This window comes from Astatotilapia calliptera, chromosome 12, assembly GCF_964374335.1.
Source record: "Astatotilapia calliptera chromosome 12, fAstCal68.1, whole genome shotgun sequence".
In the NCBI taxonomy this organism is placed as follows: Eukaryota; Metazoa; Chordata; class Actinopteri; order Cichliformes; family Cichlidae; genus Astatotilapia; species Astatotilapia calliptera.
In genome coordinates, this window is record NC_137433.1 from 39,046,125 (window position 1) to 39,066,514 (window position 20,390).

General features: G+C 48.6%; 1 protein-coding gene across 1 annotated transcript; it reads right to left on the minus strand.

The window, feature by feature from the left end:
- Positions 1-733: 733 nt before the first annotated feature.
- On the minus strand, positions 734-19,804 carry LOC113033441 (phosphatidylinositol 3-kinase regulatory subunit alpha-like). Its single transcript, XM_026187227.2, has 17 exons — positions 19,598-19,804; positions 16,511-16,964; positions 15,637-15,766; positions 13,146-13,238; positions 12,628-12,699; positions 12,428-12,544; positions 12,130-12,328; positions 10,014-10,096; positions 4,978-5,083; positions 4,729-4,827; positions 4,013-4,193; positions 3,816-3,941; positions 3,421-3,563; positions 2,987-3,163; positions 2,841-2,915; positions 2,365-2,535; positions 734-2,281 (listed from the first exon to the last, which is right to left on the minus strand). The coding sequence occupies exons 2-17, from the start codon at positions 16,700-16,702 to the stop codon at positions 2,092-2,094; spliced, it is 2,154 nt and encodes a 717-aa protein (XP_026043012.1). The 5' UTR covers positions 16,703-16,964; positions 19,598-19,804; the 3' UTR covers positions 734-2,091.
- Positions 19,805-20,390: the final 586 nt, after the last annotated feature.

The following is a 20,390-nucleotide window of genomic DNA, read 5'->3' on the forward strand; positions in this document are numbered from 1 at the left end:
GGGTGAAGGGAGCATCTGCCATCAAACAAGAAGACAGCCGCATGTAGCTATGATGATGTTTGCTAGTTCACCTTACATGCATTAATGTAATAACGTGGTTAGCCTACTCAACGTAAATTACACACGAACAACATTAAGCTACTCACGCAGAGAAGAACAGCTGCTGCCATCAAATACGGCGCATTTCTCGGTTTTTAAAAAAAACCCATACGTCGCCAGGTGTTTCATCGGATTCGAGGAGTTACCTCCTTTGACAGTATCACAGTATCAGCTTAAAGCACTTGTTGCTGCTGAGTTTGCATCTTTTGCTGTGAAGTACAGCCAGACTTTGACCGCTTCGTCTTGGGCATTTTTAGTCTGTAGCTCTGCTCTAACAGAACATACGTACCTGGACCCGCCTACTATCCTCGGAAACGTAAAATGATTGGCTAGAATCTAAAGTGTATCACAGGTCAGGAAAAAAAAGCACCGAAATAAAGCACCGAAATGTGCGCTGCTTTTCGGTCTGGTTACTACCGTTTATGTCAGAACGGCACCGGATACCGGTACCCATCCCTACTCATTCCTGCTCGCGTGTCGGTCAGGGTTAACGCCTCCACGTAGCCGGAGAACCTGCAGCTCTGTTACATCAGCTGAGTTTACTGTACAAATAAATCAATCAGCTGATTTTCAGCGAGCACTGAGACGTGATGCTGACGCTAAACGGAGCACAGACTGACGACAAACAGACGCGTCAATGTTTCAGCGTAAAGGCCGACACTTTTGTTTATTCCAGCTTCCAAACAGTTCATCTCAAACATTTTACAGTTTTGGTTTTTTAGTAACAGGCGTCACAAAGTCCACAAACCTGAAGCATCCACCTTTCAAACGTCTCAGCGGGAGTTCAGGCCACGCCTCCGTACTGAGCGTCACAGTGGGGCGTGTCCTCTAACGAGCCACACAGGAAAATAATAATAAGCCATAAAAACCTCGTCAGTGGTTGAACTGAGCAAACCGGTGTTCAGCGGCTGTTTAGTCCGAAGTTCAGGAAACTCGATTCCACGACTGAAACCTTCCGCCGCTCGTTTATGATCGACCTCGGTTCTGATCCAGACCTCGGACTTGTGCTGACGGGCGCGTAAAGAAAAGAAGAATTAAAGAGCGGCGAAGTCCAGGATGCACAAACTGAGGAACTGAAACACGGGAGGGAGGCGGGGACGAGTCCTCGCTCGGTCGGGTTTAGCCCTCGTCCAGAGTCACAGTGTTCACACCGACGCCTCTTCATCATCGTCCTGCTCATCGTCCGAGCTGCAGCCGGATCAGCGCCATGATTAAAGCGTTCATCGTCCCGACGTGCCCGCTGCGCTCAGGCCGAACACGTGCCCATATCACGCCGGATCAGACCCGTCGGGCTGAGCTTCGTTTCCCCTCAGACTGAAACATGTTCTTCAACAACGCCAGCGCACGACCTGCTGTGACTCTGAGCCGCATCACAGAGAACAAAAGGCTGAAATCAAAGAGTCAGAATGAACGTTTTAAATCAAACGTATTAATGTTTACATGTGTCGAGTTTGCACGAAGGACAGGAAACTGTCGCACAAAGTTAAACACAGGCAGGGAAACATGGACGCAGCTGCAGGGTCACAGTCAGGAAACACCTTCACCTGCATTCTACCTGAACGCCACCAGAGGGCGACAAATACTTCCAGTCCTACAGAAGTCAGAGGAACCAATGACCTCTGACCTCTGCTCATTTTGGGTCATACTGAATAAATCATCAAGCCTGTAAATTTTGGTCACACCAGGTTTGACAGCAGCCCCGCCCGTGAAACACGGCGTCCCCGCCTCGCTTCTGTTCCTCGGCGACATCGATACATAACAGACAAACAGCCCGGAGCACCTTGAGCATGCTGACAGAAGGGAAAGCGTGAAACGGGCACGTCTGTAACGTGTTCCTCGCAGGAAGTTCAAGCTTCACGTCGCCTTTCACAGGAAAACCTTTATCGGCGCGTCAGCCTGAACAAAAAGCTTCATCCAGACGCTGATCTGTGTCAGAGGAGGGAAATGAGGAGAGGCGGGGAGGGGGGCGTGTAGACGATGTCGGGGGGCGGGTCACCGTCTCTGCTGGCTGTAGACGGGGAAGGCCAGCGTGACGTTGAGCGAGTCGTTGTGCTGGACCAGCGACGTGTGCTGGTAGTGCAGCACCAGCTCCTTCAGCGAGCCGTACAGGTTGTAGGGCTCGGCGAAGCCGTAGCCGGTGCTCGTCTTGTTGATGACGCAGTGCTTCACCTCGCCATCCACCCTGTGGGGGAGAAAGAGAGGTCAGGCTGATGTGCAGTAAACGGGTGAAGAAGAGGAGCAGGAGGAAGATGGAGTGTTGCTTACACCACGGAGCAGGCGTAGCAGCCCGGCTTGCTGCTGTCCCGCACCAGGAAGGTGCCGTCCCTCTTCCCTCGCAGCAGAGACTCCGCCTGGCTGCGGTTGATGTTTCCGAGGCGCCACAGACGCTCGTCGTGATGAGGAAGGTCCTCCTCATCCTCCACCATGCTGTACTCGCTGAGAGGGCGGAGACAGAGGAATGTGAGGAAGCTGCTTTACTCGAGTACTTCTACTTTCTGCTCAGGCTGAGAGCTGCCTGCACTGTGTGGGCTGGTGCCCCCTTGTGTGACCTTTGACCTTTCAGGTAAATTTAACGAGGTTTCTGTGGCTACACAGCGTGACCTGCCATCATCGTTTTACAGTCACACTGAATTCTAAAGGCTGGACTTATCTGTGACTCCTCCTCCTTTGGGTGGAGCAGCTGACGGAGGCTTTGGGCACTAAAACAAACAGTTTGAGCCGCTGGTGCGGTCGGTACTTACTCCTCTGTGGTCTCGTTCTTCAGGCCGAGCCACTCGTTCAGCCTCCTCTGCCGAACGCCTTTCTGAGTCAGCCACCTGTGAACGCACACACAGTTATTAGTCTGTCACACCGGGCGTCACAGTGCTGCGCTCTGGGCGTCACCTACATCAGGTACTGGTCCCTGGTCTTGCGGAGCTGGATCAGGTCCGGTTTGATGCTGTTCATCTTCTTGTCGATCTCTCGGTAGTCGGCCGCCTGCTTCTTCAGGTCCACCTCCAGGTGGCGCTTGCTGTCCACGATCTCGCTGATGCGGGACTTGAGCTTGTCGTAGTTCTCCATGATCCTGCGGAGACGCAGCGGGAGTTCACTGTCACGTGACAAACACGCCGCTGCACGGCGAGCGCGCAGACTCGTCGTCTGGATATAAAAACATTCAGATCAAACTGAGCTGAAGCTCATTTCTGACTCCGAACTTCGTTTACCAGCAGGTGGCTTTCTTCCTGCAGTCTCTGCTGCCATGGCAACCGGCTTCCTTTTAGTGTGTGTAGATGTGCTTTCCCCTCAACGAGCTCCGTCACAGTTGCCATGGTAGCGGCTTACCTCTGGATCTCCTTGTCGTTTCCCTCCCGGCGAAACTTCTCGATGTACTCTTTGCTGAAGCGCTCCTGAGTCTGACACTGCTCCTCGAAGATCTTTATGGTCTCATTGAACGCCTCGATGGCCGTCCTCTTCATCTGGATCTCCTGATGAGGAGGAGGAAGAGGAGGAATGTTTTATTTACCATAATTTAAATGTAATCATTTTAATTAACTGTAGTCTCTCAGTCCTCTTCTACTCCAGTACTCAGAGTTCCCCGTTAACACCCTTAAATGATCGAGCACTAAAAGTAAAGAATCAGCTCTTTCTTAAAAACCCTGTAAGTATCCTGATCATCACTGTTTGTAGTTCTGTTTGACAAATCTGTAGTTTTATTAGAGAACTTCCTCCGAGCGTACCTGCGACGTTCTGGTGTACTCCTCGTACAGCCTGTCGTACTCTCGGTTCTTCTCCTGGTACTGCAGGTGATACTCGTGCAGCTTCTTCCCCACCGCCTCGATGCTGTCCTCCTTCACCACCTGATCCTGAACGACAACAACGCAGCGGTCAGACGCCGTCGTTAACCAAACGCAGACTCTCAGAGAGCGCGACCCACCTGCTGGTGCTTGGAGACCGGGTAGAGCAGCTTGACGTCCAGTTTGGGGTTGTACTGGGCCAGAGACTCGTGTCTGTAATGGTTGATCAGCTCCACCACCGAGCTGAAGGTCAGGGGGTCGGAGAAGCCGTACTTCCCCTCCCGATGGAAGATCTTTATCAGCTTGTTGTTGCCTCCTTTCCTGCAGGTGACGAGAGAACGGAGAGCTGGTCAACTCAGAGCCCGCGGCATCGTCCAGACACAAAGCAGACAGTCGTGCTGTGGACGTTTACTGCACAAACAAGACTGTAACTGTGCAAACCACGAAATCTGTAAATCAGCTGGAAGACGTAGAGCCTTGGCCCCCTGGTGGACAGTGAGGGCGCTGCAGGTGAGCAGCCACAGCTCACATAGAGTAAATTATTTTTATAGGATTTCAAAAATGTGAATTAACGAGTATAAAGTTGTTTAACTTTGTATGAATGTTTTATTCTTACAAGATTAGCAAAGGTTTCATCCTGTTCCACATTCTATTCAACTGTTAATGTCGACTTTCAGCTGAACGTTTCTCTCAGCTTTATTTGAGCCTCGTATCCACGAGTTTTGGCTCTTCCACCCTTCACACCTGTAGATCATTCAGTCAGTCTTTACATTTAAACATTATTTAAACGCTTCATTTCTGCTCACTGGATTTTAAACCTGTGTTTGAAAAGCCGGTGATGCACTGAGAGCTTTACCTCAGAGTCAGAGTGTAATCTCCGTGCATCTTGGTGGAGGCGTCTCGGACCAGAAACGTACCGTCGGCCGTGTCCCTCAGCTTCTCGTTCACCTCCTCCCTAAAACGGCAAAAACAGACTCTGCATCACTCAGTACATCCTGCATGTCCTCCCACGGTGTGTGTGTGTGTGTGTGTGTGTGTGTGTGTGTGTGTGTGTGTGTGTGTGTGTGTGTGTGTGTGTGTGTGTGTGTGTGTGTGTGTTAGTTACCTGGAAATGTCTCCCCAGTACCACTCGGCGTCCTGCAGAACCATGCTGTTGTTGAAACTGGTGGAAGGAGCCGGAGCTGAAGACTTCACAGGTTTAGGAGGTAAAGCTGAAACAGAGAGCGAGGAGGAGGAGTCACACCCGGAGACGGAGCAGTTGTCTTTTTGATGGATGAATAATCAGGCTCCATCTTATCTTAATGACCTTGTAGTACCATATCACCCTATTAGAGCACTTCGCTCTCGCTCTGCAGGCCTACTTGTTGTTCCTAGAGTATTTAAAAGTAGAATGGGAGGCAGAGCCTTCAGTTTTCAGGCCCCTCTTCAGCCTGAAACTTTCCTTTTTGCTAAAGCATATAGTTAGGGCTGGACCAGGTGACCCTGGATCCTCCACTCCCTCATCCTGGTTTCTTTTAATAGTTTTCATCCTATCTGGTCTTTAAGTCTGACGTTATTAGCCGTGTCTGGGCCCAAAGTCAAATGAACACTGCGGCATCACTGAGAGTTACAAACTGTCTTTCATCTGTAATAAAATCATCAGCATTGCTGCTTTACCAGGTGTAACAATTGAGTTTAACATCCATGAAAACAGGATTTATTACATTTAACAGAGTTAGAAGTTAGCAGGAAGTTAGCTCGCTAGCTTCCACCTAAACATGATATAACATGTTCTGACTGAGAGACTTCTGAAAATTCAAACGTACAGCTCTGCTGTCACTTCCAACATAAATGCTGGAGGACGAACGCTAACACTTTTCCACTCGATGAAAGTTAACGTGAAGGTTCCTGATGGTTAGAGACAAATGCAATCGATGGCAGGATGCTGTAAACTGACCAAACTTCAGTCAGGAGAACAACTGAGATCATCCATCCACAGTACAAGGTTAGTCATTAATATACTGCTGCTGGGCTGCAGTTACATCGTAAGGGTTTAAACACTGAGCTTTAAAACGATTAGCAGCAATAAAAACAGGGATCACTGACTGTTTTTAGGGACTTTTTGAGATTAAATAGAACAAGATACAAAACATGTTAAAAACACAACAGCTTATTAAACGCAGAGTAGTTTGGGCCCGGAAGCAGGTTTCATCATGTCATCACTTAAAGAGCGGATTAAAGGAGTTCTTCCTTCCCACTGTCACCAAATGCTCCTGGGTGAGTTTCTCTCATGCTGCAGAGCAGCAGTGGGCAACTCCAGGCCTCGAGGGCCGCTGTCCTGCTGGTTTTAGCTCAATGATCTCACTTTGGGCCAACACACCTGAATCAAATGATGAGTTCATTACCAGCCTCTGGAGAACTTCAAGACATGTCGAGGAGGTGGTTTAGCCGTTTGACTCAGCTGTGCTGGATCTAAGACCTGCAGGACAGCGGCCCTCGAGGCCTGGAGTTATCTACCGCTGCTGTAGAGTCTGTACTACATGAAACACTGTGAGGTTGTGCTGTTGGGAACCGGTGCTCTCCTCCTCACAGCGTCACCTGTTCTAAAGTCACACCACCAGGGGGCGCTAACAGGTGAGCATTTGAGTGAACAGAAAGTATTTAAACCTTTGTTAAAACAAACATCCTGCGACTGTTGATTTATAGGCGCTCACTGACTCTGACGTTCACCCTGATGTCAAAGGTATCTGCAGTCATGTGACACATCAGTGACTGATGAGGGGAGGGGGGAGGGATCACTTTGTTGTGCAGACTATATTGAAGAAACCACAACTAACCAGCAGTGTGACCCACAACCCAAAGAAAGAACAGTGGGACTGTGTGAGCGTGTGCGCTGGCGGGGCTTTTAAAGCTCCACGCCAGATTTAGGGAGGCGTCTTCATCTGACAGCACAACCAACAGAAACCTCAGCGACGTGCCGGCAGCACGGAGGAGACTCCTCACTGAGAACAGGCGCTGCACAAACACCTGTGCACCTGCTCCACACGTCACCGGCTGCAGCAAAGTGAGCTCCGTCTGACACCATGTTTAAATCAGGCAGCAACAGGGCGGAGTCTAAAGGGGGCTCGGGGGGTACCAGACCCCAACTGTTTCAAGGCTTTAGTAACTTTATTTTCAAGATTCACATAAATATGAACAAAATGTTTATTAAATTGTCTTAATAATTGAAAATTATTCTTAACATTGATTAAGTATTTATATTAACTATTAACACCAGCAGGAAACGTTGCATCACAGCAGAGAGTAAAACTCTGAGAATGTCGATGTTCTTCAACACGCGCACACACACACACACACACACACACACACACACACACACCTGTCAGAAATCCTTTCTTATCCAAATACTCGATTATTCGACTGAATACTCGAGTACTAAAATAACGGAGCATATTAGGACCGAGCTGTAGAGAAAGAGCGCCATTTCGTTTGTTAAAGAGGAAGTGAAACTGAGCTTTTGGTCACTCACCAATAAAAGTGACAGCACGCTGCGTTCAGCCCATCCGGCCTGAAAACAGCAGCCTCCAAATCGACTGTCTGCTTCACCAAAATAAAGTTCAACACGTTTCATGTTTCTCTGAGGAACACCTCGCCCTCTGACTGAAGCTTCACTTTCTGCTCAACTGAACAGCAAGTGAGTCTGAGCTTTTAGAGGAGGCGCACGGGGAGGAGGCGCACGGGGAGGAGGCGCACGGGGAGGAGGCGCACGCCATTGATAACAAGTGAAAACCAGAGCTTTGCAGCACAAAACACCTGAAACTAAACTAAGCGTCGGAGCAGTTTCTCGGAGCTCGCCGCGTCTCGTGGCCATTTTTAGGTCTGAACTTTGAGCTCAGATCAGGTTTGACACCATTTTTCTTTCTCACGCGTGGCAGGAAATCGCTTCAGACGCATCTGCGCTTCGGGAAACACTCCGACACTCGCTCTGGTGAAATCACCACGAGATGAAGATGTGCCGACTCCTGAAGCACACAGCGACGTCACATTTTTAACCTCGACTCCATCGGACACCTGCATTCACACCGCCGGGTTGAGCCTGAACACGCTGACTTTGGGTGGGATGACGAGAACATCAGGAATAACATGGAAACACATTTCGAGGCTTCACAGCAAACAAACTTCCAGCTGCTGATGCAGATGTTTAACCCGACAGGTTTAGTCTCGCCGCTGCGGCCATCTGATCAGGCGCTGCTCCCTCCAGGTGGGGGTTTGACTCCTACCTGGGCTCTGCATGTTGATGTAGCAGAGGATCTTGTCTCGTCCCCTCAGCGCCTCGGCCCTGCCTCCCTCCTCTCGCTCCATGTCGGCCCCTAAACCGTCACCTGTCGAGTCCTCAGAAACGAACGGACGCCCAGCTCTCATGTCCCGCTGCTTTCAGCCCGTTCGGCCGCCAAAAATCTGACGTCATCTCAGCTACATCTTCATTTTCGGTCACCTCGCTCGACTCAGGCCTGCTGGACGTGGCTTCGCTCTGCACCTGCAGCTCTGCTCCGCCTCCACGGCCTCAAAACCTCCTTTTTTATTTTTCCAGCTCGCCGTCCGCGGCTCGGAGACGTTTCCAAACGACGCAACTTTCTCCCGTCCGTCTCTCTCTCCCTCTCTCTCGCAGTCTCGGTTCAAAGCTCAGGAGAGCAGCTTGGAGATGTGTGACATCACCGATGGCTCCAGCCAATCCTGTGATGGCAGTGATATCACCAAGGCAACACCCCCCTCCTCCCTCCCCTCTTCGTCTGCTGCATCTCTCACTCTGTGGACGGGTGATGTCATCGTTTCAGCTGCTGACCGGCTGACTCAGAGCCGAGCAGAGTGGATGGATGAGTCGATGGATGAGTGACTAACGCAGTCAGAGCTGCTCGTTGACCCACTTAACTGACCCAGAGACAAACGCCAGCGATCATGTGTGCTTTTTTAAATCAGCTGATTCAGGCTTTAAATATTCCCTCCCATCACATCTGAGAGGTTTGATCTGCTGAAACCTTCCATTTCTCTCCAAATCCATCTTTCCTCTGTTACCTGCAGCACCCGATGCTTCAGCCAATCATCATCCTGAAATAACAAAACAAAGAAAAAAAAACTCCTTCCTTCCTTAATGGGACAGGAATGAGCTGCAGAATTCCTGAACCCCCAAAATGGCAAATGTATGACAGAAATCCTGCCGAAGAGCCAATCATCTGCTTTCTAACAGCCAATCATGTGTGCCGGTGCACACGTGAGGACCAATGTTAACAACAGCTGCCAACAACGATCCAGAGGAGTGAGGCTGTAATTACACCGCGACACATGATAAAGTAAGCATGAAATAATAATAATAACAATAATAACAGACGCTCGGTGCTCTGGGTCGTCCTTGCTGTGAAAAACATGAAACAGGAAGTTCTGGAACCACCCGTGAGCTGCGCTGTTTTCATCACGAGCATCATTTCAACCGTTTCCACCGTCTGCTGAACAAAAGTACCAGACTGTACCTCAGCACAGGCTGATCACTTCCTGTCACATCTTAACCCAAAGGCCTCACAGATGTTGCCAAAGTAACCGCGAGCTTAAACGGCGCCTGATTCTTCTGTACGACGTGTAAAACTTAAAAACAAACCTGTCGTTCGATAGTGTGAGGACGGCGCTCAGGCCTCAGAACGCTCTAAACACTCTTGGATCTGCGTGATGTCAGAGAGGATGGATAAGCCCCACCTACTTCATGTTCACAAGGAGCAGCCAATCGGGAGAAAGGCATCCCTGATCATCTTAAAGGAGGAGGAGCCAAAACAACTTGAGTGTAAGAGAAAGGAGGATAATTTTTGGACTTCAGCAGAGTCCGAGAATAAAACTGTGGAGCTGGAAATGAGCCACAGTGGTCAGGCTGAGAGCTTCAGCACTTCCCTGAGTGAAACCAAAGCCTCGTGCAGTCTTTACCAATAAACCCCGTCATCAAATCTTTGTTGCTGCACTTTTTCAGACTCATCTTTCCACCGCCGTCTCATCTGAACCGTTCGATTGAGCAACAGCTGTGCGTGACAGACTAAACGTGACGGCTGAGAGCAACCATACGGGAGTTTCACACACATGCACATCAACGCTCAGCCACTCGAACACAGGCAGGTGTGTTACCTGGTGCGGCCTGGTTCATGTTGAGCTCGCTGGTTATCAGAACCTCCAGGACCTGAACCAGAGGATCCAGACTCGACTCAGACCTGAACACAGAGACAACATCATCAGTGCCGTTAACAAAATGGGTCAAAGGTTTTCTCTGCTTCATCTTATTAATCATCATTAATCATCACACTTCCTGTGAGTGTGGCCTCAAATATGTGCATGTGCCAGGACCTGCGAGCAGCTCACGTCCTTCCTGCCATCAGTGACTCCCTGAACCAGAGCAGCGTGACCCATCGAAGCGAAGCTTCAGGCCTCGGGGTTTGCAACACGACAACCTTACCTCTCCATGTTAGCTGCTCTTACGAGTCATAAAATGTGTTATGAAACATTCCTTCAACTTAGTATGGAAAAGAAAATAAAGTCTGTATAAATAACCCGTCACGTGTGTGTGTGTGTGTGTGTTAATAACCCGTCACGTGTGTGTGTGTGTGTTTTAATAACCCGTCACGTGTGTGTGTGTGTGTTAATAACCCGTCACGTGTGTGTGTGTGTGTTAATAACCCGTCACGTGTGTGTGTGTGTGTTAATAACCCGTCACGTGTGTGTGTGTGTGTGTGTGTTTTAATAACCCGTCACGTGTGTGTGTGTGTGTGTGTGTTTTAATAACCCGTCACGTGTGTGTGTGTGTGTTTTAATAACCCGTCACGTGTGTGTGTGTGTGTTAATAACCCGTCACGTGTGTGTGTGTGTGTTAATAACCCGTCACGTGTGTGTGTGTGTGTGTGTGTTAATAACCCGTCACGTGTGTGTGTGTGTGTGTGTGTTAATAACCCGTCACGTGTGTGTGTGTGTGTGTGTGTTAATAACCCGTCACGTGTGTGTGTGTGTGTGTGTGTTAATAACCCGTCACGTGTGTGTGTGTGTGTGTGTGTTAATAACCCGTCACGTGTGTGTGTGTGTGTGTTAATAACCCGTCACGTGTGTGTGTGTGTGTGTTAATAACCCGTCACGTGTGTGTGTGTGTGTGTTAATAACCCGTCACGTGTGTGTGTGTGTGTGTTAATAACCCGTCACGTGTGTGTGTGTGTGTGTTAATAACCCGTCACGTGTGTGTGTGTTAATAACCCGTCACGTGTGTGTGTGTTAATAACCCGTCACGTGTGTGTGTGTGTGTGTTAATAACCCGTCACGTGTGTGTGTGTGTGTGTGTGTGTGTGTGTTAATAACCCGTCACGTGTGTGTGTGTGTGTGTGTGTGTGTGTGTTAATAACCCGTCACGTGTGTGTGTGTTAATAACCCGTCACGTGTGTGTGTGTGTGTGTGTGTGTGTGTGTGTTAATAACCCGTCACGTGTGTGTGTGTGTGTGTTAATAACCCGTCACGTGTGTGTGTGTTAATAACCCGTCACGTGTGTGTGTGTGTGTGTTAATAACCCGTCACGTGTGTGTGTGTGTGTGTTAATAACCCGTCACGTGTGTGTGTGTGTGTGTTAATAACCCGTCACGTGTGTGTGTGTTAATAACCCGTCACGCGTGTGTGTGTTAATAACCCGTCACGCGTGTGTGTGTTAATAACCCGTCACGCGTGTGTGTGTTAATAACCCGTCACGCGTGTGTATTAATAACCCGTCACGTGTGTGTATTAATAACCCGTCACGCGTGTGTGTATTAATAACCCGTCACGTGTGTGTGTTAATAACCCGTCACGTGTGTGTGTTAATAACCCGTCACGCGTGTGTGTATTAATAACCCGTCACGTGTGTGTGTTAATAACCCGTCACGTGTGTGTGTTAATAACCCGTCACGTGTGTGTGTTAATAACCCGTCACGTGTGTGTGTTAATAACCCGTCACGTGTGTGTGTTAATAACCCGTCACATGTGTGTGTGTATTAATAACCCGTCACGTGTGTGTGTTAATAACCCGTCACGTGTGTGTGTTAATAACCCGTCACATGTGTGTGTGTATTAATAACCCGTCACGTGTGTGTGTTAATAACCCGTCACGTGTGTGTGTTAATAACCCGTCACGTGTGTGTGTTAATAACCCGTCACGTGTGTGTGTTAATAACCCGTCACGTGTGTGTGTGTTAATAACCCGTCACGTGTGTATTAACAGCTGTAGATCACTGACCCGGCTGTCTGTCTGAACAGCAGCGGGCTGAAGCTCTCGGCGAGATTTCGGGGGCTCAGCTGGTTCCTGGAGCCGTGCAGGCACAGTCGGGCCAGGTGTCTAACCACGCTGAGCAAGGTCAGCCCATACTGGGCGGGGCAAGTTGGCGAGCTGGCCACGCTCCGCAGCAACTGGGCGCACTCCTCTAGGTCTCTGACCTCTGAAAGCAGGAACAGGAAACAGGACAGAAGTGTGAACAAACTACCAGATGCGGTGTGAAAGAGGGAGACGGGGGCGGGATCGTGGGGCTTCTTCTGACCTTGAACGGCGTGGATCATGTCGGCCTGCAGCGAGGCTGGCAGGACGGGACCGGGGAGATCCTGCAGGAACCGGACCACCCCGTCACACAGGGACGGGGCCTCCAGCTGCTCCAGGTCTGAAAACAAACACATCAGTTTAAGCAGAGATTTCACGATGCAGTCGTTCTGTAATTCACAGGTGAAAACACGCCCTCCTCACCTGCGTCTGCGAGCTGCTGCGTGTCCACTCCGCCGCCGCTGAGGCTGCGATACAGGCCGGGGCTGTCCAAACCTGCAGCAACACACGCATGTTACAAACACCAGCTGAAGACTTCGTCAGATCAATATTTCAAACTTCACACTCAGTTTGCTTTATGTTCAACCTGACATGAGGAACATAGGTTAGAGAGAACTATTATGAGCTCCTAAACTGAAGCTGGGTCTAATGAAGTGTCCACAAATGCATTTCTGACAACTCTGCAGAACTGTGAACAAGTTCCTACAGACTGAAAGTCACGAAGCTTCAAATGTTCAGTTTAAATGCTGGAAAACACCAACGCAGTGACATCAGAGTGAAGGAAGAAAAGGTCAGAATAAAGCTGTGAATGCATCTGAAGGGTTAGTGTGCCGTTTGCAGATGTAGGCGTCTCGAAGCTTCAGAAGAACAACAAAGATAAACTCTGAAACCAGACGCAGAGACGGGAACTGGTTGGAAATCCACATCAGTGTGTTCGGTACCTTTGGTCTCTATGGCCTCCATCAGTCTGCTGAGGAGGGGCGGGGCCGTGTCCGGGGGTCCGAACTGCTCGGGGAGGTCCGGCAGCACGAGACCTGAAGAAGAACAAACAGCACACGCAAGATTTCAACTCAAAAGTCAAAGTAATAAGATTCATAACGAGACATTGATCTCCCTCCCTTAACCTTTATGATGTCATAAAGTATACAAGGAAACCGGGGGGGGGGACTAAAATTATGGAGGAGGAAATGAGAGCATATAACAGCTTTTACTTTGAAAGGATGTAGGCAACAGGAAGCTGAGTGAGCAAAACAGTTCTGTGAAACACGCAGGTAACAACAATAATCAGGATTCTGCTGCCAGCAGCTTTAACCACAGCGCGCACAAACACACAGCGCGCACGCACACTTCCTGTGCTCTGTGAGGCGGGTGGCAGCAGATCTGTTCACTCAGCAACCGCAGCCCTGACTCAACCCGAGCTCTGTGTGTCTGTTAGTGTGTGTGTGTGCGTGTCTGTTAGTGTGTGTGTGTGCGTGTCTGTTAGTGTGTGTGTGTGCGTGTCTGTTAGTGTGTGTGTGTGCGTGTCTGTTAGTGTGCATGTGTGTCTCTCTGAGGAGTGTATCAGGACGTGAGCGTCTCTAATCTGCTCGAGTCTTCTCAGGCTCTAGCTTGCAGGTGCAGGGTCGTCACACACACAGGTGTGTGCTGTTGCTCTGTTGAGGAAGCAGCTGAAGGAACCTGAATCACTGAGCGAGCGATCGGGCTGAAACCTTTCAGTTTCTTCAGGGCAGAGCGACAAAAACAAGTTTCAGTGTCGGTTTACAGATTTCACGGCTCCCTCTTTCAGGCTTTCGGCTGGTCCCAGATCAGAATCTGTTCTGGCTCCATGTGACGGCGAGCATCACGTCTACCTCTAACTGAAGGTTTAAGGAAGCTAACGTGTTCCGTGACCGTGGCGTTTGGATGTTGTGCAGAGTGGTTGCTGTGGTAACAGCTGACAGGGATCAGGCTGTTTCAGATTCTTAGTTGTTGAGTTTGCAGTTGTGAGATCACGAAGCTGGGATCGGAGCACTGCACCCGCAGGAGGCGACGCCTGTGTGACGCTTCCCTGCCGACCTCCTCGACCCGCCCGAGGAAACAATATAAACAAGAAATAGCAATAATTTACATTTTTATTTACTCGCTTTATTATTTACTGTCTTCATTCTCTTGCCGTCTTCCCGTGCATCGTTTTAATCAGATCTGCTGCACAGCTGATCGTCTCTGAATCTGCATTTTTACGCCAGCTTTTCTTCTGTCTTCTATAAAATCAGCAGAAAATACATGATGTGTTTGTTTTAGCAGCCTGATGTTTCTCATCTACATCACTGTGCTCACTGGTTCATAAACTGGGGAACTGGTTTCTGCTGCTGTGCTGGGATGTTGGGACGGCTGACGCTCGAGCTCAGTCTGCTTTTAAAACATAAGCACTTCCTCTCAGAGCGCTTTTATACAACCCTGTGTGACACCAGGAGGACGACTCCACATCGTGTCATGCAGGCACGTCGGCCTCTTTATTTGGCCTGACGTATATGACAAAATTCAATAACATGTTTAAAAAATGGAAAAGGGTGGAGTGCCCACTCCGGGTCGGGGATGAGTTCCTGCCCCAAGTGGAGGAGTTCAAGTATCTCGGGGTCTTGTTCGCGTCGTGGTGAAGAGGGAGCTGAGTGTAAAAGCGAAGCTCTCAATTTACCGGTCGATCTACATCCCTACCCTCACCTATGGCCACGAGCTGTGGGTAGTGACCGAAAGAACGAGATCGCGGATACAAGCGGCGGAAATGAGCTTCCTCCGAAGGGTGGCTGGCCTCTCCCTTAGAGATAGGGTGAGAAGGTCGGCCATCCGGGAGGGGCTCAGAGTAGAGCCGCTGCTGCTCCACATCGAAAGGAGCCAGCTGAGGTGGTTCGGGCATCTGACAAGGATGCCCCCTGGGTGAGGTGTTCCAGGCATGTCCCACCGGGAGGAGGCCCCGGGGCAGACCCAGGACACGCTGGAGAGATTATATCTCTCGGCTGGCCTGGGAACGCCTTGGTGTTCCCCCGGATAAGCTGGAGGAGGTGGCTGGGGAGAGGGAGGTCTGGGCCTCTTTGCTTAGGCTGCTGCCCCCGCGACCCGGCCTCGGATAAAGCGGATGAAGATGGATGATGTTTAAAAAAAAAAAAACACGTTTAACAGTTTCAAAAAAACAAAAAACAACTCTAGAAGCAAACGAGCTGGTTTGAAGCAAACTAGTCACACAGTTGAACCAAAGTGGAGTCGAAACCTGTAATCTACGACTTCTGTTTGCAGCTTCGTCACTCGTATCAAACACCAGACAAGTCCTGTGTGAACGACTACATGACAGATAATTAGGATGGTCCATGGTTGCTGTTCAGGTTTTAAAAGTTGGACAAGTTTCAGCAGGATCGGATGTGGGTAACAAACTACAAGCATCTGAGCGACTTTACTCACCCTCTGACTCCGAGTCGGCCCTCACCGACGCTGCAGATGGGGGCCTGGGTGGGCGGGGCTTCGGGGTGGGTGGAGACATCCGCTTCCTGCCGACAAACTCCACATACGTTCCCGGGAAGTCGCCTTTTTCCTGTCGTACACGAATCGAAGATTGCAGATGTGAGAATCATATAAAGTCAGTAACGATCATTTTTTGGAGGCTAGTTTGGGTCACACAGCAGAAACGCTACGAGCGTTCCCGTTAATCCCACCATCTTTCTAACAGACTGGACCGAACGTGAAGGTCAGAAAACCTGAGCTCCTCGCTCTGGGTCGGAGCGAGGAGGAGGTGGGATGCAGAGCTGTTTGTGGAGTTTCGTGATGACGGAGCCGTGCAGCTACGCCGCTCCTCCACTTTTACTTCAGCTTCGTTTTCTCTTTGCATCACCGAAAAGAAGCCGAGAGGAAACGCAAGTAAAATATCTCACTTTGACGAGTCAACACGGAGCATTTCCTCCATCACATGTGCTAATAGAGCGAGTGCTTCACTGACTGCAGGATTTATTGGAAGCGCTGCTGCAGGAGTTGTGACTGAACGAGCTGCACCAGGGTTCAGTCTGCACAGCAGCTTTTAAATGAACAAAGACGCCCAGACTGAGCTCTGCCTCACATCTCTGTGTGTTAGAGGTTATTAGCCTATCACAGAGCTTCCACTGCTGTAACCTTTGATGTCACCACATCAGCTCTTTCACAGAGACGGCCAGCAGAGCCAAAAAGACTCCAAAATAAAGACTAAGAACTTCTATTACTTTCTTCTGCTAAAAGAAGAGCTTCCTGTGACGGGAGAGGTTCGTGCGGTCTGAAAGCACTTCCTGTCTCTGCTGCGGCATCGTACCTGTGTGGTTTCGTTGAAACCAGGCAGCCAGCCGATTTCCGACGGCCGTTCTTCGGCTCCGTTGGTGCAGCCGAGCGCCAGCAGCGCCCCCTTAGTGACCAGCAGCACGTCCCCGACGTGCAGGTCGATGTCCTCCTCCCTCTCCTTCTTGTAGTCGTAGAGCGCTCGGTACTGAAAGCCCTCCGAGCTCATCCTGACTCAAGTATGGCTTCACGAAAACTAACAAAACAGCTCTGAGTGAAAAAATATGAACATAGGTTTGAGTCCGTGTCCTGAGGGGGTCTAAAGAGGAGAATCCACGTGGACGCGCGTCTCCCCTGTCTCCATGTTGGTCCGCCACAGTCCTGTCATCCCTCCAGGCCGAGCCGCAGCCGCTCGATCAGCGCGTCCTCGCGGTTCATGAACAGCAGTCTCAGCAGAGGTAGCGGCCACATCTGTGGAGGCGACGGGTCACCTGAGAGACGAGAGGTCAAAGGTTACATATGAGTGTGAGGAACGAGATGCGGCAGAAGACGCTTTCATCATTTAACGAGCAAAAGCTCCAAAACAAAAATGCTTTTTCTACACAGTCTGTACCTAATAAACTGCTCCCCGAGCGTTTATTCAACCTTTAAAACGAGGAAGAACCAACTTCCTGTCAGTTTATTCGTTGGTTCTGCTGCAGTGCTGGGTTTCCCCCAGGAAGCAGCTCAGCCACCACAGCGAGCCGCTGTCATTCCCGCTGCCTCGGATCTCAGAGTCCGTCGGAAAACATCAGCACTTAAACACAAAGCTTCAGATCTTCATGAATATCCTCGTGTCTTCATGATGCTCTCCGTTAGTGCGCAGCCAGGAGAACTCACTGTGGGTTATTTTAATAACCAACCGTTTAAATCAGGGCTGTCAAACATGCAGAAACAGGACACACATGAAGTGACTTCCTGTCCTTTAAATGACTTCATATGAAGGCAACATGAACAGTGTTACAGACGTGTGAGGGATGTCAAACTAATGCGCACACGCATGTCTGCAGTTTGTTACACAGGAGCACACTGACAGCTGCCACGTGTGCGCAGAGTGTGTGTGTGATGGTTCAATGAAAGGATTCAGTCAAGTTTGCAGTTTTGTTTTTCATACAATATTAGAAATTAAAAAAAAAACAAAACTACATTTCCTGGAGTTTCCCTGTTTGCTTTGTACTGCTTGAACACTGAGCTGTGCTCACATGACACCACAGTGCGAGCAGCGGCTCACAGCTCGTTTACGTTATGATCTACACGGTTGTTTTATTTAAAAATATAATTTATGTTTTTATGATGTAAATAATATAATATGCAAGTTATTCCAATCCTATTAATAAAAGAAAACGGTACAAAGACAATGAGACATTTTTAAGTTCTGTAACACGTTTCACCGAAGCTGTGAGCATCAGACGTGACTCCACGCCACGAGCCTCAGAAACCTCCGAGTGCTTCAGCGAGTCACGGCCGGCTGCAGTTTTGTGCTTAAACACAGACTCTCTCTGAAAAAGACGCCAGAGCAGGTCGAGCGTCACCTGCCTCCTCACACCGGCACCGCCTGATGGAGCAGATGGTTCAGCTTTAATGAGGCCTTCACCCAACCCCCACCCCGTCAGGGACGCTGGCTGTGAACTGAGTGCTGATGACCTGCAGCATCCATCACTTCCACCCAGACCTCAGACTTTGATTGGTCAGACTGGAGGACAGGTGCATCGGCTGCGGTCAGAGAAGGCGGCGCCATGCGTGAACACCATCATTAAGGCCATCACCAGACCATCAAAATAAAAGCTTTCAGATAAAAGCTGCTGCTGACAGCTCCTGTTATAACTCAGACACTCCAGGTCTTCATCAGGCGCCTCATCATCATCATCATCATCGCTATAATTAATTCTTTTTTTCGAGGATTTCACAACTTTTCTCATTTCTGAAGAATGTGGATGTATAACAGTAAAAATGAGACAACATTGTTATTATGCAAACAAAGCCTCATTTTCCACAGTGGTTCACCTTTATGTTTATTTATGAATCGCGTGACAAAAATCATCTGAGGATTACTATTATTATTATTACTACTATTATTATTATTATTATTGTTATTGTTGTTAAGCTGTAAATAACTGTAGCTTAAATCCAACCACAGAAATGAAACGTGTTTAGCTTTTGATCATTTAAATGTAAAAATCGCCTCCAGTTAATCCACAAACTGCGTTCTGTTCACAGACGTTTATAATGATCACGTGATTCGGAGCTGGAGAGCTCAAATTTTAATTTTGAACTTCGGAATTTGTGAAAAATATTTCTGGCATTAAATCCTAACATAAAACATGAAAATAAGAACTGAGAATAATAAACTGGGACAACAATGAGTTACACGCCTGTGGATGCTGCACAACACTTTAACAACATCAGCAGAATAAGTCCCTGCTGACGTTTAACAGTCAGACACTGAACCAATAATCAGAAACAGATTTGATGTCTTTAGTTTCCCGTGTGGCTGAAAAAGGTTCACTCCGAAAACACAAAGCCCGAAACTGAGGAGCTGGAATCGGAATTTCGCCAATTTCTCTTCAATCATTAATCGACCGATAAAATTTTAAAAAAAAAAGTCGTTTCACGAATTTTAATTAGTTCAGGTTCAAGCGGACATGCGTTAAGATTTAATTTCAATAAACTGGAATTTCTGGATAAATTGACGTATAAATGAAAACAAAGCGACGACATTTAAAAATGCTAATAATTATAAAATACACACAATATACAAAAATACAAACATACACACCAAACAGAGAACATTTGTCGGGTTTTAAAGGTACTTTCGTCACTCAAAGAGCAGAAAAGGAAGAAAAACCCACTTTAAGGGGACTTTCCACCTCGCGGGGTTTATCCCACAGAGCCTAAAACCAAACACTTTGACTTTATTTTAGCCACATGAAATCTTAATCGATACAGAGTTTAAGTAAAGCTCCCAGAAGCTGTAAAACAGCATCAGGAGCAGCTTTCAGACGATGGATCCCCTCAGGAAACGGGAAACGACAATGCATGCCAGCGCTAGCTTAGCCACCTAGCTTCAGACGCTCAAACGTCTCACCTTTATTTCTTGATGTTTCACCAATAAAAGCCTCCAACAGCACGAGCAGCGGGCGCCATGACGAAGCAGTGAGGGCACACGACCTCCTGATGGAGTTCAAAGCTGAGACGTGCCGCTGTTTTATCGATTATTTCCCAGATGAAGACACTCGTGCTTCGTCCGTCTGTATTACAGCAGGGAGACAGGTGTCAAGTGCGCGTGACAGACAGAGGCTCCGGTACGGGCTTTCAAAATAAAAGGGACTTTTAATTTTACAGCGCGAAGCATCGGCGTAAAAGTTCAATTTAACCGTAAATGCTTCGTTTTCAGGATAATAGTGTTTATCAGAATCCAAAATCTAAATGTTAAAGTTATTTATTTTCTGCTTAATGTATCAAATATGTGTGTTTCTTTTAAATAAAACAAGCGATCAAAATGTTACATTTCCGAATGTCTTTCACAATAAACCTGAGGATACGAACGTGCTTAAAAATCAATAGTGCTAATTTCAAGCAAGTGAGACGTTAAGCAAACCGAAGATAGTCACGTATTCTGCGTTTCCTTTATTATTGCATCATATATTTGAGGCGTTAATGAGCCAGAAACACGGATTGAAGATCTGACAAGCGATTAAAGCTGAAAACGGGGGCTGGGTGCTTACGTCACATCCGGTAACCCAGATATTTTTTTAACGCAGTGTGCAGAGAGCCCACAGCAACAAAAGAGTGCGTGTGAGAGGGATGGGGGTTGTACTGTATTCATGCTGCACTCATTCATTCAGGCTGCTCGGTGTGTGTGTGTGTGTGTGTGTGTG